The 16,620-nt window shown below is 54.6% G+C and overlaps 1 protein-coding gene across 5 annotated transcripts in view; it reads left to right on the top strand.

Moving 5' to 3' along the window:
• CNTFR (ciliary neurotrophic factor receptor) overlaps window positions 1–16,620 on the top strand; it is a gene marked incomplete at its 3' end in the record, with an annotated part of 178,455 nt that overhangs the window by 91,002 nt on the left and 70,833 nt on the right. For 4 of the 5 annotated variants that reach the window (XM_083818337.1, XM_083818336.1, XM_083818338.1 and 1 more), the window contains one exon: window positions 10,615–10,696. The exons of the other annotated variant lie outside the window; for it this stretch is intronic. In XM_083818337.1, coding sequence (XP_083674463.1) covers window positions 10,615–10,696 — 82 coding nt within the window. The remainder of the gene's footprint in view (window positions 1–10,614; window positions 10,697–16,620) is intronic. 5 annotated transcript variants of the gene reach the window in all.

Here is a 16,620-nt window from a genome sequence, read left to right as displayed (position 1 = left end):
TGAAATTGCACCTGCAAAAATAGAAGCCAGGAAGGGACTGGCGAGCAGCTCCGGGCTGGGAGGCGCGATGCGTGCGGAGCAGGGGATGGGGACGGTGTCTCCGAATTTCTTTCCCATGCTTGCACCGGCTGATAGTTTCAGCGGACGTTACTTTTCCTCCCCCTTGCATTTCAATTAATCATCTGCTTGTCAGCGCGCTTCCCCCCACCTCCCCACCCCTGCCAAGTCTCTCCGAGCAGCGCGCACGCACGCACGCAAGCACCCATGCACGCAGCGTGCGTGCTGACGAGCCTGGCCGCTCGTTAATCACTTACGGGTGTCGGGCGAGCCTTTCCCCGCAGGAGGAGGTTTGGAAGTGGGGAAGACGGCCATCCCCGCGGGCTCAGGGCTGTGCCCTGCTGTGGTGCAGCACCACGGTCTCCATCCAAGGTGGGGTTCAGAGAGCCGGTCAGGTTTATTCGAACTGACCTCGCTGGGTTGTTGGAAAGAAGCACGTGTTTGAAAGGAGCACAGAGCTGAGCTGTCCCACTCCCAGAATTCATGGGAGACCTTTTTATGTTTCATTTTTCCTGGCGATGGTGCGTTCCTACAGCCATCCAGGCTACGGGTGACCTTGGGAGGTCTCCAGCCCAGCCTCTTGCCGCAGGCAGGGTGAATACTGATTTCAAGCCGGTTTGCTTTGCCTGCCTGGGTCTTGAAAACCTCCAAGGCTGGAGATCCCACGACCTCTTCCAGATCCCACAACAGTGTGTGACTGTCCCCATGGGGAAACTTCTTCCTTATGGCAAGCCTGAACCCCTCTTGTTACAGTTCCTGCCTGTTGCCTTTCACCTTCCCACCATATAGCACTGGAAGGGGTCTGTCTCCGTCATCTCCATAACCTCCCCACGGGCACTGGCAGCCTGCTGTTAGGTCCTCCCAAATCTATACCTTCTCCAGGCTGGCCAAGCCCTGTTTCTCGACCTTTCCTCATCCCCATGAGCTGTGTGACTGCTGTGATGGCCCTTTGCTGGAAATCACCAATGTCCATCTTGTAGCAGAGCCCACAAAACAATAGCAATGTTCCAGATGTGCTTTAAGGGTTTTTGTTTGTTTGTTCGTTTTCCTGGAATATTTTTCATCCTAGTGAGACCTAGTTGACCCTGCCTAGGAAAGTACCTGGCACCAAACTTCCTCTCAGGTTGGGAAAGGTTGCAAAAAACACAACAAAATTGATAATGAGTGTGTGTGTGTGCATGTGTGAGTACAGTGTTATTTGGGAACAAACAACTCATTGTGAAATTTTGTTTGGAAAGTTCAGTATTTTTTTAATGACTCCTTTTCACGTGTGTGCTTAAGAGCTAGGGTTTGATGGGCCCCTCCATGCAGGTGGGGTGGGAACAGGAATGGCAATGAGAAAGGAACAAACCCAGGGCAGAAATGTGCACAGAAATGTGTTTTCCCCTTGTTTGCTGCCCATCCATGGCACTGCCCTGCGGCAGTGGAAGCGAGCGCTGCAGGCTGATGGATGCGAGTGGACCAGCCTCTGGCTCACCTTTCCCTTTTTTTCTGCTGTTGAGGAATGGCTGGGGACTGAAGGTGAAATGCAGTGCTTTCCTCTTCCAAAACAGAGAAGGGAAAGGAAGGAGCCCCTCTCGCATGCTGCACCGGCGAACCCTCGTCATCCTGTAACAGGAGGCCAGCGCACATGAATATTCCTGTGTAATATGCGCGAGTGATGAGCCCCATATGCAGGCCTTGGGAGAAATTAAATATTTTCTATGGCGTTTTCCAAGGAGCCTTTCTATCAAAGTGCTCGGTCGGGAGCCAAAACGCCACGGCTTTTGCAGCCCCAGCTGGTTGACACTTTTTTTTATATTATTATTATTATTATTTCATTTTTAAACGCTGATGAATATTTTCTAATTAAAAAGCAAACCCTACCCAGGCGGATCGCGTCGAGCCAGAGTTTTGGAAAGGGGCTGGCGGCCACCGGGGACTCTCGGATGTGGGGTTGGGTTTTATTTTTTTGCAGTGGAAGGCTCTGGAGCCTGCAGGAAGGGTCCGGAGATAAAGCGCACACATGGTCTGCATCTGGCCGGCCACGAAGCTGCTGGAAGCGCGGTGCAGGTAGGGGACGGCCCCCGGGGCCGGATGCGGTGGCGGGGCCGCCGAGGGGATAGGGTCACCGGAGGGAGAGGGCTGGATCAGGCCCCGTCCCCTCCGCCTCACGCTGGGGCTTTGCCTTTTTCTTCCTCCTGGGGAGAGGCGGTGAGAGCTGCGCCCCGGTCATTTGTGTTGTGATGGATGCAGAGGACTTGGCCCTGGATGAAGACTCCTGAAAGAGCTCTCGGTTAGGAGGGATGAGGTCCTGCGGGCCCCGTGCCATGTCAGGGGGATGTGTAACGTGCTCTCCTTGCACATCCTCTCTTTGCAAGGTCTCCCAGTTCCTCCCCGCTGCTCCCCATACGTGCTCTCCTCCAGAGCTCAAGCTCTGCGTTGCACAGTGCGTGGGGCAAGCGGCTTGATGTGCTCTTGTTAGAAAAGTGGCTCTGGTTTTCTCATGGTTAACATAGTCTCAGACCTGGGCTGACACATTTTGCCATTGAGTTTGAGGCTCGCAAGCATAGGTACAAGTCTCATTTTGGGGGGGCATAATCTCAGACAGACCCTTGGACAGCCTCCAGACACCGCATGCAGATCACTGGCTCCTCTTCACCTAGGGACCGATTTCCTTGGGAAAGCTGGAGGTGGCCGAACGTTGGCTCCTCAAATCCCCTCCACACAGAGATAGGAGAGGAGGGCTGGCAGAGAGGAGCAGGGCTTGCAGAGCACGATGCAGGTGCTGAAGGAAAAAGCTGCTGAGATCTCACTAAGTGGGACATCTCCCAGCTGGGTTGTTTTTTCTCTCAGATAACCTGGTTGACTTCAGACCGTCTTCTGCTTGCTGCAGCCTGTGTTGGTAGGTAGGAAGGTAGTACGGATACTGTACCCCATAAACCATGAGGAAGAAATAAAGGACATGCCCAATTTGGCATCACTTGGGGAATAAATCTGTTCCTGGGCTTGGTACCAGTGTTTGCATCTTCCCTCCCTTGCAGGGCTGGAAACAAATTTGATTTTAACCATATTTCCTCCGTATTGAGTATTTATTTAATTGCTGGCTTCCAGTTGCAAAATCTTCCTCGGAGCATACATCTTGTTCTCTCTTTCCTTTTTGGCTGTGGACCTGGAAAGAGGCTGAGAGCTGAGGCTGTCGCCCAAGCAGGGGCTGGTGCCCAGGCTCAGCTGGCAGCGGCTGGTTTTGGGATCGCCAAAGTTCATCACCTCTACCCAGGGCCGTGCTCAGAAGGGACCCTCACTTCCAAAGTGGCATTTACCAGTGCTGGGGGACGTTTCCTATCAGGGTGTGCTGGCTGAGGTCCCAGAGGACATGCATTTCCAGGCTGCTCCTTGCTGCCCCGTCGCCTCCGAGCTCGCCACGCTGCCCAGGCACGCGTTTTGGTGCGCGACCACCCCGTCCCCCCTCCTCGCCCCCTTGGGAACGGCTTCCCTGATGTCAAACAGCTAATACCCCCTAACAAACATGCTAATTTAAGAGCTGTTAAAGCCAGGGGCCAGCGTGAGGTCACAGTCCACACAAACAGATGGTGTTTTGTCCTTGGTAATTAAATTTTCCTGTAGTTTTGGGTGAGGGACTTTTGAGCCTTTTATTTCGGCGCAGCTGCCTCGGGCCAGCCCTGCTTCATCCTCCTCATCCTCTGCTTGCTTGCAGCAAACGCTGCTGGTGCGGCTGCAGCAGGACCCCGGGGTGAGGGTCTGGGGGGGCTCGGAGGTACCTGTGGGGGTGCAGTGTCAGGACCCCCCCTAAAGACGTGTTGGAAGCCAGGTGAGCTGCGTCAGCCCCCGGCCTTTTTGGCGTCACCAGCTGGGGGGAGCTCCAGCATGTGCCCCCCTGCAGCTGCATGCAGCGATGCTGGGGGGCAGTGGGGGGGGCTCTGCGGGGCCAGATCCTGCTGGAAACCCTGCTGACATTGCAAGCAAGGCAGCTGCTGGAGCATGGCGAGGTGGGGACACTTGGGGGTTTGAAGAAAAGGGGTTGGTTCCTTCCCTGTGGTCTCCCAGGAGGGTGTTAGTGGGGAGGGGGGGCAGGCATGTTACTCCAGTCCCCGTGCTGTCCCTGGGTTTGGCTCTGTGGCACATCCCTCTGTCTGTCAAAGGTGCTGCTGCCATCGCCGACCCGATGTAGGTATGGATAATTCCCCCCCCGTGCTGCCACTCTTCTCACCCTCAGGGCACCTCCGAGCAGCCCTGTGCCTCACTTTCCCCCTGCTCACCGCTTCGCTTGCCTGCTCCAAAAACTGGGGGCTGTTGTGGCATCTGGGGACAGCCCCCAGGAGACATGTGAGGCCAACGGGATGAAGAAACTGCAGCAGGTGCCAGACAAATGTCCCCAGGTCGCATCTGCCTGGGGTGGCCTCTGTCCCACTATGGCCTGTGGGCTGTGAGCCCCTCGCGGTGGACGATGCCGGGGGTCACCTGTCAGCAGGCCCCCAGCACCTCCCTGTGCCCTCCCCAAAATGGGGAGGGAGGTTGTTTGCACAGTATGGGTGGGCTGGGGTGTGGAGGAGACGGGGGGCTCGTGGTGCTGTTTGCTGTCCCCCGTGTGCCATCGTGCAGGGGATGGGTGCATGCAGCAGCCGCTCTGCCCCGTGCCACGGCCAGCTGATGGAGGAGATCTGGAAGGCAAACTTTGTCCATCCTCCTGCTGTCTTCTCTCCAAGGCTGCGGCTGTGCTGGGATTTTGGCCAGCAGCACCACCACATCCCCATCACAAATCCAATTCACACCCGCCAGCGCAGCGGGAGCACAGAAATGAGTGAGGAGCCTTTCCCAGGGGTACCAGGGCCACGTATCCTGCAGCTCCCGAGCCCTGCAGTGCACCAGGCATGGGACAGCCTGATCCATCTGCACTAAGAAAGCAAACACAGGTGCAACTGGGACTCTTTGAAGCTCTGCGTTTCCACGCAGGACCATGCCAGAGCAAGGATGCGAGGACCTTTTGATGCAAAGTGTTAGCGCTTCATTCCTCCTTCCTTAATTTTGCTTTTCCCTTTCCTCTCTGTTTCGCTTAGGACAGAGTGACTATGGTACAGGCTGGACTTTAACGCTGTGATGTCTTTCTCTGCCCCAGAGCTTTTTAAGGTGTGTTCGGGAGTTCATAAATCAGCCTGGCCACAGACGGTCCTCAGGGCAAAAAGCAGGGCTTTGAGCAAAATGATGGGCGAAATTGAAGAGCGATGCTGCCCTACAAGCAAAAATAAGAAGTGGTGCAAGTGTTTGCCTGGAATTCACAAACTGAACAGAGAGTACAACAGCAGGGCCTTTCTGAAAAATTTGGAGCTTTTTGCTTGATGGGGCATTTTTTTTTTTTTTCCCATAATGAATTTTCTGTTTCTGTGACCGAAGACTGGAAGTCATAGCACTAAATTTCAGTGCAACACCAAGAGCTCATTCTTGCTGCAGTCACAGCCTGGAGAAGTGACATGTGCAGAACCTGCCCCAAAATTCATTGATCTTGGGTGATTTCTCCAGCTTCTAAGCAGAGGAACTGGGAAATACTAGAACTGCCAGCATAGCCCGTCAATGATGTGAGGTTGTAATGGGTTTACATGGCAAGGTTTTGGTAGCAGAGGGGGCATAGGGGTAGCTTCTGCAAGAAGCATCTACAGAAATAAAACAAAACCCTAGAACCCACTCTAACAGAGGCTCCAGAAAAACGTCTGTGGCACTTCTTTAATGGAAGCAGACATCTGATTGATTCCTGCGATGTCTCCCTGCGGGGAGCCAGGAAACGCTCAGCATGGAGGAAAGTTAGGTAAAAAGGGGGAGAACGCGGAACAGCGACAAAAACTTCATTTGCTGTTGTTTCCTCCATCTCAGAGGCTGCCTGAGCCTATTGGGAATGAAGGACTGGGGCTCGCGTATGGCTGCTGACCTGAGCTTCCTTGCACTGGGGCCGGTGAAGAAGGGGCTTGGGGGCAGTGTTTCTCTGCAACCCATACCTGTGAGGATTCAGCCTCCTCCCTCCCTCCCTCCCTCCCGTGCTTTCTCCCAGTTACGAGGATGTGCATCGCTTATTAGTATGATGAGCTTTGTGTTGCCTTTTATCACCGCTGGAACAGATGGCTGGGCTTGGACCGCTGCCCTCTGCTTGCAGATAGGCTGCTCTGCGCGGTGGCGGCGGCGAGGACAGGTACAAGCTGCAGGAAACATCCCCCTGAGCAGGAAGAGGGGACAGACGGCGGCAGGCAGCTGCCCGTGCACAAGGCTGGGACGGTGGCTGCGGATCCAGGGGCTGTTCGTAGGCAGGGTTGCTGGAGGTGATCCCAGGGACGTGTTTGTGTGATGCTCGGGGAGCGAGGACGAGCCTGGCAGGGGGCCACGCTGCAAGCACGATCCCCCGCAGGACTGGGTGTGGGCTGCAGTGTCCTGACGCCTTAGGGCTCGCTTTGTCATTTGGCAGGGGCTGTTTTAAAGGGAGAGACACCCACCTTGTTCCTGGAGGTGAAATCCCCCTCCAGATGCAGGGCAATGACTGAGATTGGTCTCCCTGGAGGTCTCGGGTCCCTGCCCATCACATGCCTGTGATCCACACAAGCCAGAAATTACCTGTCCTTGAAACCAGCTCACCAAGAGCAAGTTCCCCAGTGAATCTCAGGAGTTTCATGAGAAACTGAATGCTCACAGCTCCCTGTGGAACTGGCGGGCTCTGCAGGAAACCTCTTGGAAAGCTGCTCTGGCTTCAGCCTCCAGGAGAGCCTCCTCCTTCATCTTCATGGACGTGGTGGGAAGCTCTGGTAGCTGCCTTTCTCTTTGAGCCATCATAGCAGGGCTCCAAGCTTGAGAACGCACTGGTGGAAGCCTGGGGCTATATCAATGTGCATCAAACCAAAGCAGCTGGGATGCTTTTTGAAGGATTTCCCTTCACTTTCTGCCCGTCTCTTTACTTCTGGAAAGGGAAGGGGTATAGGGAGGAAAGCCACTGTCTTCAAGAGCAGGGAGCGAATTAATTTCAGCTGGCCCCAGCAGTCCCTGTGCCACCTTTGTTCTGGGGGGCACCACCAGTCACCCTGTTGGTATCCGGGGCTTGAGTTAGATTTAAGAAGCCCTTTAAAGCGGCAGGGCTGACCCTGCAGGTAAGGCTTTGTGAAGCACACATTAAGGAGATGACAATGCCTGTCTTTTCTCTCCTCTTAAGCTACAAAATGAGGTTCGGTGCTGATGGGGCACTGCGAGGCGAGGTTTTAGGGCTGTTAACAAAGCCTCTCGTGTAAGTTGTTGAGTAACAAGTCCTCTATTTTCCCTTGCCTTGCTGCCACGAGAGATGCAACCCCCGTGGGGACCAGGGCTGGGGACGTCTCATCTCCCTGTCCCACGCAGCTCACACAGGAGCTGGCGGCACCCCAGGTCCCCACCAGCTACGGCTGGTGTCTGCAGGATGGGCTGTGGTGGTTTTACCAGACCCAGTACATGGGCTGCAGCGACGGCCGGCGCCTGCAGCACCGGCGCTGCGGAGAGCCCGTGGAAGGCTCTTGGCAAGGCTGCAGCGGAGCCGCAGGGGGAGGAAATGAGTTAATGGAGCTTTTTTTCTCTCCTGGATCACCACTTCAGAGCCGGGCCCTGTAACAGCAAAGCCGGGGGGAATTTCCCTACAGAAGGCTTTGTCGTGCAAATGTGAGGTTTTGAAACTAGGGTGGTTTTTTTTTTTTTTTTTTTTTCTTTTTGCACATCTCTGGCAGATGCGCTCAGGCTGGCTGAGTGGTTTTCAGCTGGGTGTACCAGCAAGTGTCCCCATAGTTTTGGGGATCATTTTAAGAAGGAGCCGGAAAGGATCTGTCCCTCTGCCCGTGGAGAAGAGGACCCTGGGGCTGTGCACCCTCCTTTCTGCCTCTTTACACAATCCCTTCGCTCTTGCTGCCAGCCCTAGGACTGCTCCCACCCCATCACACCACCCCAGTTAATGGCACATCGCTGCGCCCTCAACCCTGCTTGCTGGGGTGGCCTCTGGACTTCACATGGCCGCTTCTTGCTTACACAGAGCCTGGTCCAACCCAGGGGAAGCACTGCTAGAAATGCGTTTGGTGTAGACTGAGAGCTGCCGGAGGGGGACCGTGCTCATGCCCACGTTGAATCAGCTTCTAAGAATGACCATCAGAGCTCCACTTTCCCCTCTCCTGCCAAGAAATGATTCACTACAGGGGCAAAAGCAAATATTGTCCAAACTGTTTTTCTGCAGAAGATTGAGTTCCCCACCGCTGGGCTTGCTGTGTAATAAATGCGGTTCCCCACCGTCACCTTTCATATGTTTCCTGCCAGAACAGGGACGCAGCCTGGGGACCCACCTGTTTGAGCATGGCTGGGGCTCTGCTGCTCATTGTCCCGTGCACCCGCTTGCCAGGGTGCTGGCTTCTGTTAGAGAAACCATTAAATGAGCACACGCAGTAAATGGAAATTTGCATTAGAAGCATCTGCAGAAATTGTGGAGGTTTTGTTATGTGCTCGGAAAAAAAAATGGCTTTGGGCAAAACAGGCAAACAAAGCAAATACTGCATGGGAAATTGCGATTCAAGTGAGAAAAAGTTGGTTTTCTGTCTAGATTTTTCACACTGAAATAGCTCAGGTTCCTGCCTGGCTGCAGGGCTTGTCTCTGAGAAGAAATGAAGTTTTGCAGGGGGGAAGGCAGCCGAGCGGTGAGATCTCTGTGCCGGCACTGACGGTCTGGGGGCTTCCAAATGACTTTGGCCATATCCCTGCTCTCTCTTTCCCCCCAGTAACCAACCTGCATCACCCTCAGGTATCACCTCCCTGTGGTACCTGTCTCTGCATGGGTCTGGCCTCAGGTGAGGCTGCCAGGCACGAAGGCAGAGACAGCAGCAATTATTTTAATGACTGATAAGAGGAGGAGCAGCCAGGGAGGGAAGGTGGCTTTGGTCCCCGGGAGGACCTGTAGGTATGAGATGGGGAGCGTAATGCTTGGGATCAAGTTGGCACTGAGGCTTAAGGCTACAACGAGCAGACCTCATGCTTCAGAGAGCAGGGTGAATGCTTTGGGGGGGCATGGGGGGTCCCGTCCTGCAGGTGGCAGCCCCTGGGGACATCTCCAGCGGGATGGGGGCGCTGGGGTGGCAGCAGTGTCACACAGGGGAGCTGCGGCACGGTGGACGCAGGGGACACGTGGAGGATGCAGAGCGGGGAGCGTGCACGGCAAAGGAGGAGCAGGAGAGAAGCGGAGGGAATGATAACGATGTTGTAATTAGCACTTAGTGCGCCTCGCTCGGAGCTTTCCAAGGAAGGTCACCTTCATTATCTCTGCTTTACAGGCGGGGAAACTGAGGCATGGGCAGAGCGATTTGCTCAAGGTGACCAGGGAGGGCTGGGGCTGGTGCATCCGTGCTGTGGTGACACAGCCCTCATGCTGCAAACCCAGAGCCACAAATCCAGCAGTGAGGCCACCGCAATGTCCCTGTCCCTTCTCTGGGCTCCCCATTTTCGTCACCCTAATCCTTCCCAGAATCCCTACCCCTGAAAGGCATTTGGGGCCAGGCTGGCCCAGCTGCACCCCAAAACCTGCTGGTGCTACCCCTGCCAGCCTCACTCGCCTTCCCCTCCTGCCCTGCAAAGGCTCATGTCCTGCTGCGAACCCGGGACCATCTGGCCTCCATGCAAGGGCTGTGTTAGGTAACGGGATATATTTTGCCATTTTTTTTTGCTGGCCGATACAGCTCCCCCTTTATTTAGGTCTAAATGGATGCCATCTGGCTAACGAGCCCGTACTCATGTTCCAGATTAAAAGGCAATCCTCCACGCGTTACCGATATGGCGCTGTAGATTAGAGAGGTTTAAACGGTTTTGAAGGTGTAATTTGCTTTTCACACGGTGCTATTCACCTCCTGGCGGGCGGGCTGGCAGCTGGGCCCTTCCCCATCGCCATCCCCAGCAGCTACCTCCTGCCTCAGGTCCCCTCCATCGGCCCCAGCTGCAAGAGGAGGTGCTGCGTGACAAGCGAGGGTCACTCTGTCTCTTGCACGCCCAGAAATGCTGCTGCAGTTGTATCGGGCCGGGATCTGCACCTTGCACACCCTAAGCACTGACTGCTGCTTGGAAGAGCCTGGGTATGGCCCCATCTCCCGGGATCCTGACCCCGCTGGCTCACCTTCAGGGTGAGCAGGGTCTTGAGCGGGTCACAGCTGCCTCCCTGGATGGAGGCAGCTCCTGGGGTGATGCTGCAGCTGCCAAAGAGATCGCAGCACCAGGGTTTGACATCTTGAGGGAGAAGCTGGGTAGGAGAGGAGGAAACTGCAGCAGTTGTGCAAGGCGAATCGTAGCCTGCAGGCACCTGGGTCTGCTGGCAGCTCTGCTGGAAAGTGCCACAGGCCATTGAACGACGAAGCGTGTGCCGGCAAAATGCCTCCTTTTGCAATAAGTCCCCCTGTTGCTGAGCTGAAATCTTGCTGCGTGGCATCTCCTTGCGGTCCCCTTGCTCCTGCCCGGCACGGTGCGGCTCCGGGAGCGCTGCCTGCGAGCTCCCCCGGGGCAAACCCTGACTGCTCCTGCCTGTGCTTGCTTCCACAGATGGCTAACCCCGTCCCGTCAGCCTGCTGCGTGGTGCTCGCCGCAGTGGTGGTGGTGTACGCTCAGAGGCACAGCCAGCAGGGTGAGTCTTGTGCCAGCTCTCCCGCCAGGGGGGGTCCCAAAAAACGCGGGTGCTGCTCCTCTAGCCTCTCTCCTAGCGCGAGTTGGGAATGCTGTCTGCGTTTGCTCAATATTTTTGGATGTCATCATTTTCTCCTCTGTTTGATGTGTGCGTCCCCTCCTGCAGGGTTTGGGCATCCTGCAGCCCACCAGTGCCCACTGGTACCCCTCAGTGTGCCTCGTCCCGCCCAGACCCCTGCATGTCCCAGGGCACCTCTGCAGCTTTCCCCATCCCTTTACTCCCCGTTTTCTGCACCATCAAGGGAAAGGAGTGTGGGAGGAAATGGCAACCTGGCAGCCCCGATGCCTGTCGCCCGACCCTGTGACCGTCACTGGTGTCCTATCCAGCTCTCACCTACTTGGGGGGGACTTTGTCCTCACTGCTCAGTGGCACCCACCCTCTGTGCCCATCTCTAGCTCGTGCCTCTCCAGCTGAACAGAGGATGTGGGGCTTTAGACAGACTGAATTTCAGAGTTGCTGGTGGCGTTGGGAGCTGGAGGACCCCATGCAATCTTGGGTCCAGATTGGAGCAGGACAGTTTTGGGGCAGCCAGTTGGGTCCTGCCATGGGGTGTCACCCATGGCAGCCCTGCTAAAGTGGGACAGAATGCCCCCCCCCAAAAAAAATATCCCTGTCTTTCCTGTCAGTAAACCTGGCTGCAGTTGCTTTTGTTGGATGAGAGAGGGGAATTTTGCTGATTAGCTCTGATGAAGATGTCTGTAAGTCCATGGGCTTGGTGGGATTGATGAACGCAGACGGAGCACCCTGCTGAGCTGCTCTAAATCCAGCTGGGTGCCTTTATGCTGCTGGGTGCTGCCAGCCCTGCTTGCCTGGACATGAAGCAGCTGGACTTTGGTGCCACGTCCCTGTTGCATGGGGACAGCCGTGCTCTGGATACAGAGGGAGCTTGCTGCGTGGCACTGGGGGAGTGTTCCCAGCTCCTTCCCAGGGTGTCTGCCCAAAGTGTCTGGGTGCTGAGCTGTGTTCAATGCTGCTTGGTCCCGCTGTGCTAGCAGGACCCTTGAAGGAGCCTGTGTTGAGGCTGGTGGCGCATCCCTTGAATGCACTGTGTTATTTCCCTCTGTGCTGCAGGGATGACGGCCCAAACCTGGGGAGATGTACACCAGGTGCAGGTATTTCAGGAATCTGCATAGTGGAAATGTGTTGTCTAGGCAGAAGCAAACGGCTGCTCCCTGCCAGTGCTGGCCATGAGTTTTGCCACTGGCTACAGCGTGCCGGTGCAGAGAGCATGGTCCTGGGTCCTTATGGCAGCAATTCCAGGCAAGCTGATACGATTCCCACCTTCTGCTCCATGATCAGGCAGAATTCAGGGATTTGGCAGCACATCCTCCCCGTCCCCACACCCCTCCTCCTTCCCTTGCCCGGCTGCATCCGGCAGGGAGGTGTCTGGGGCACCAGCTCGAAACCGGAGCTGCTGAGACCCGATTGCATCAACAGGCACCTGGAGGGAGTGCGTGGAGGGAGGCAGGGCTCTCTCCATCTGCAGGAGCCGGAGAGGCTGCTCTGCACTGGGGGACATGAAAAGGAGACGGGGTCCACAGAGAGAGGGTGAAATATTGGGTATAAGAGCTGGAGGAAGGCTAGCAGGGCAGCTGCAGGGCTGCGCTCAATCTGGCTGTTCCCCAGAGGCACTGTGTTGGAGACCTTATGGGTTTCCTTGTTTCCCCTGCCTAGAGCTCACCCTATGCACTGCTGCAGCCTCCCCTCGTCCCCTGGACTCATCCCCTGCCAGCCGGGCACTCGGGCAGGGGAAGCGGTGTAGGAGGTTGGATTAATCCCACTGATGGCAGGGACTGGCTGGAGTGGGGGGAAGACACTGGCGTAGAGTCCATTTATCATGCTCTTGAGGCACGCTCGACTTTAATAGCTCATGAAGCACTTTAAGAGATGCATTAGCACTGAATACTTGAGCGAGGAGGATGTGACAAGCTGTTAAGTGAGCAGGAGCACGGCGCAGTGAGGCCAGCCACCCGCTCCTGGCTCTCACGTGCACCCTGGTGATTACTGGAGCGTCCTGCAAAGTGCCACATGAATTAATAAAAGCAGCATTGGGTGCGGTACTGGTGAGGTTGTTCATGTGTTAACCCCTCTGCTGCTCATCTTCGGTCCTTCTCCTTGGAGCTGGAGGAGTGAAGGGCACGTTTCAGGATGCAGGAGCCAGGAATGCTCCCCAAACCCCAAAGTTTTCAGGTGGAGGAGGTCAGAGCTGAGAGGATCTGCATGAGCTGCTGTTCCTCCATCCCTCCCTGAGCAGAGCCCAAGGACAATCTTGTGCTGGAGGATGGCTTGATCCTGGTGATGCCCCACACCGTGCTTGCTTTAGGCAGCATCATGCCCTAATCCAATTGCTGCTAAAGCAATCTGTCCACACCGCTGATCCGTCACACTGGGTGGCTCTGGCAGGCTGTCACAGTGCTCAGCTCACTGACCCAGGCCAGCACGGGTGGCTTTGTACAGCCATTGGGATGCTCTTGAATTTAGTAGAGGAAAAAGGGATGCATGGGGTAGACTTGAAAGGGGACAGAAGAAGAGATCAGGCTTTCAGAGGCTAGCTGTTGGAACAGGTTGGCGTGGTGGCACGGTGTGGCCATGTGTCTGATTTACTTCTGCCCAGAGGACAGGGACAGGGAAAGCACAGCAGAGCAAAAAAGCGGTGCTGCCTGCTGCAAGGCGTGTGACAGCAGGGCTGGCAGGGTGCCCTGCAGGGCAGACATCTCCATAGCAGGGCCTGGGCACCCTGAAAGGAAAGAGAAAAGCTCCGGGGCATTGCCAAAGCTCTGCATAGGAAGGGTTTACACGTCGGAGATGTGGCAGGCCATAAGGTGTACATGCAGGGGTGATTCCAGCTCTTCCTAGCTGTTGCTGTGGCTGCCCGTGGCTGGGCTCTGCTGTTCCCATCACGCCGGGTGCTGCAGCAGCCCGGGCAGGAGGCAGCTCCCCTTCCCGGGCTCCTGCCACAAGCCAAGCCCCTTCCCCATCTGTCAGCTGCGCTGGAGTTATATCCACGTCTGTCCCAGGCTGAGATTTCTCTGCTTTTAAAAGAGGAGTAATTCTGCTTTATTGATCCTCACCTTGCTGAATTAACTCATGTTTAAACAATAATTATGTTTTCACCCGGGAGAGGAGAGAAAGAGATAAACGTCTCTGGAAATGAATGCGTTTCAGATGCCACATGCCGGGGTTAATTTATCGATGAGCGGAGACGCCGCTATCTCCTCTCTTTCTCACCAGCAACAAGCAATTAGCCCCCATCATTCCTCAACCAAGGAAAAGAAAGAGAGATTTTGTTTCATTACTTTCCCTCCTCTCTCGCTCCCTTCAGCCCCGGCGCTAATCTTTTGCAATCGGTTCTGCTGCAAAGCCTCCCAGGAGCTCCCGTTCGCACGCGCCTCGTTAGAGATGCTGCCCACATTTCAGCTAAGACAAAGTCTGGGCCGGTAAACAGCCTTCGAAACGCACAGCAAAGCCATGCAAATTGGCTTCTCCATGAGAAAACCATCTGTGGGTACCTTCTTTTCGCCCTGTGCCGCATTGTCCAAGCTTTTATGACAGCTGATGGGGATGCGACCAGCTCTCCTCCTATATCAGTCAGCCCATGCAAGTCCCCCAGGCATCAATCTGGCAGGGTTACACTAGTAGCTTTGCTTCTGGGGGAGTTTCCTGGGTTTTGCCTGCATTTTCTGTGTAGGAGGTGGTTTCTAGTTTTGTGCAGGGACGCGTGGTTTGTTTGTAGACATGCGAGAGGTCTTTGGCAGTCATTCAAATGCTGTGCAGTTAAGGTGCTGGGATTCAGGTGGGTCCCCACCACAGACACGGTACCACTACAGACCCTCTGGCACCTTGGGTGTGTTTGGGGAGAAAGGAGGGTATATTTTTCTATAGCAGTTTTGCAAAATCGCCTCGCTCTTTGAAATGTCTGTATTTCAGTATAGATGGGATGGGAGAGAAGAAAGCGTGGGATGATTTTTCCTTGCCTTTTTTCCCCCTGTTTCACAGCTGGAGTTATTTCTATTTTTGCACATGGCTGAATTTTCAAAGATGGATTGTGATCCTCTTCCCTCTTCCATCCCTTGCTGCTTTTCTCACGTCCGGTTTTACCATCTATTGCTAGTGCCCGCTCAGTAGGTTAGGCTATCTTAGGATCCTTCTGTACCCCCTAGGAGAAAAATCAGAGCTTTGCTCCCACTGATCACTTCACAAACAGGGTTTGCAAAGCCTGGGGCATCCGACCACTTTCTCTGCTTGATTTTGTCCCATTATTCCCCATTATAAAAATTTGAAGTAGAAGTATAGTTACAGTGTGTAATTCCTGGGGATGTCCTGCACCAGTGCCTGGAGCCTGGCGGGTTGTTTGGGAGACGCATCTTTCATGCTTTCCTTGTTTTTGGACTCTGCTCTGCAAAGGGACACATGGTGCTGTGCTTTTCCCCTTTGCTTTTCCCTGGAGGAGCTGGTGTTTGTTTCAGCCCAGAACAGGCTTCATGGGTGCTGGAGCCATGCTCAGAGCTGGTCCCAGTGACTGACAGCCCTGAGGCATCTGCTCTGCATTGTTCATCTTATATATAACTATTTTTTAGAACTCTTTTATCAAAGCAAGTGGCTGCATCAGTGAGGTGCATCACTATGCTAGGTCCAAGAAGCTCAGTACAAGACAGTGATGCCCTGCACCATCCCAGCCTGCAGTTCCCAGAGGTTAGGGATTGTCCTGGAGCTTTTCTCACCTCTTTGCTCTTCCAAAGACCCCATATACAAGGCTGGGAGGGAGTAGTGTGTGTGTCCATGCCAGAGGCCAGACTAGAGCATCTTCCTGCCTTGATGAGAGCTGCAGAACTGGCCCCAACAGTGAGTGTGTCCCATGGGACCTAAGCTGCACTCCCTCTCCCCTGAATTTGGGAAGCCTCAGCATCCAGCCTTTGGACCTCCTCATGCTTTTCTCTGCTAGATTTCAGAGTACTGAAATTTACCCCCAGACAAGTACTTAAAGACACCAGCCAGGTCATGTTTTATCTTCCAGTGGTTGGGCTTACACTGAGCATCCTCTTACATGAAACCAATTCTTGTTTTTTCCCCATTGCCCAAATCAGTCTTCCCTGAACTGTTTTGTGTTCGTAGCCATCCTTTGTCTCTTCTCTTCTCTTCTCTTCTCTTCTCTTCTCTTCTCTTCTCTTCTCTTCTCTTCTCTTCTCTTCTCTTCTCTTCTCTTCTCTTCTCTTCTCTTCTCTTCTCTTCTCTTCTCTTCTCTTCTCTTCTCTTCTCTTCTCTTCTCTTCTCTTCTCTTCTCTTCTCTTCTCTTCTCTTCTCTTCTCTTCTCTTCTCTTCCCACACTATTGGCCTGCCATTCAGTCATGCATTAAGTGACATGACTAACATCTGTCATGTGTTGTTTGCTTTTCTGTGTTTTTCCCCAGGGTGAGATGTGTGTGCAACGGAGTGTTTTGGAATTTCTGTAATTGCCTGTACACAGCCGCTCGCTGTTCACGCTGGGGAAGGCAAGGTCGGGAGGACAGCACGTGTGTGCCGAGCAGGAGGCTGCTGATGGTGCGTGCTTCCCACCGAGAGAGCTCTGCCTCCTCGTTACATAGCGCTTTCCTACCTCGTGGCATCTCCATGCGTCTCGGGCCAAGTTTTGCTCTGCCACTTCATCTCTAGATGGCACCTGCAAGGCCATTCTGGAGTTGTCCTCTTGGAGACACAGACCTAATTGTGACAGGGGCTGCAGGAGATGGACTTCTCCTTTCCGTGATATATATCAGCCTTTGTTTTTTTGGCAAACTTTGCCAGCACCAGTTTTATGCTGCCTGCAAGGTAATTGATAAGGCGAGTGATTAGCAACGGGCCAAGAGCAGATCCCTGCAGGGCCACGC

This window comes from Anser anser, assembly GCF_964211835.1.
Source record: "Anser anser genome assembly, chromosome: Z".
Taxonomy (NCBI): Eukaryota; Metazoa; Chordata; class Aves; order Anseriformes; family Anatidae; genus Anser; species Anser anser.
Note: the sequence above shows the minus strand (reverse complement) of the source record. Positions and strands in the feature narration are given on the sequence as shown.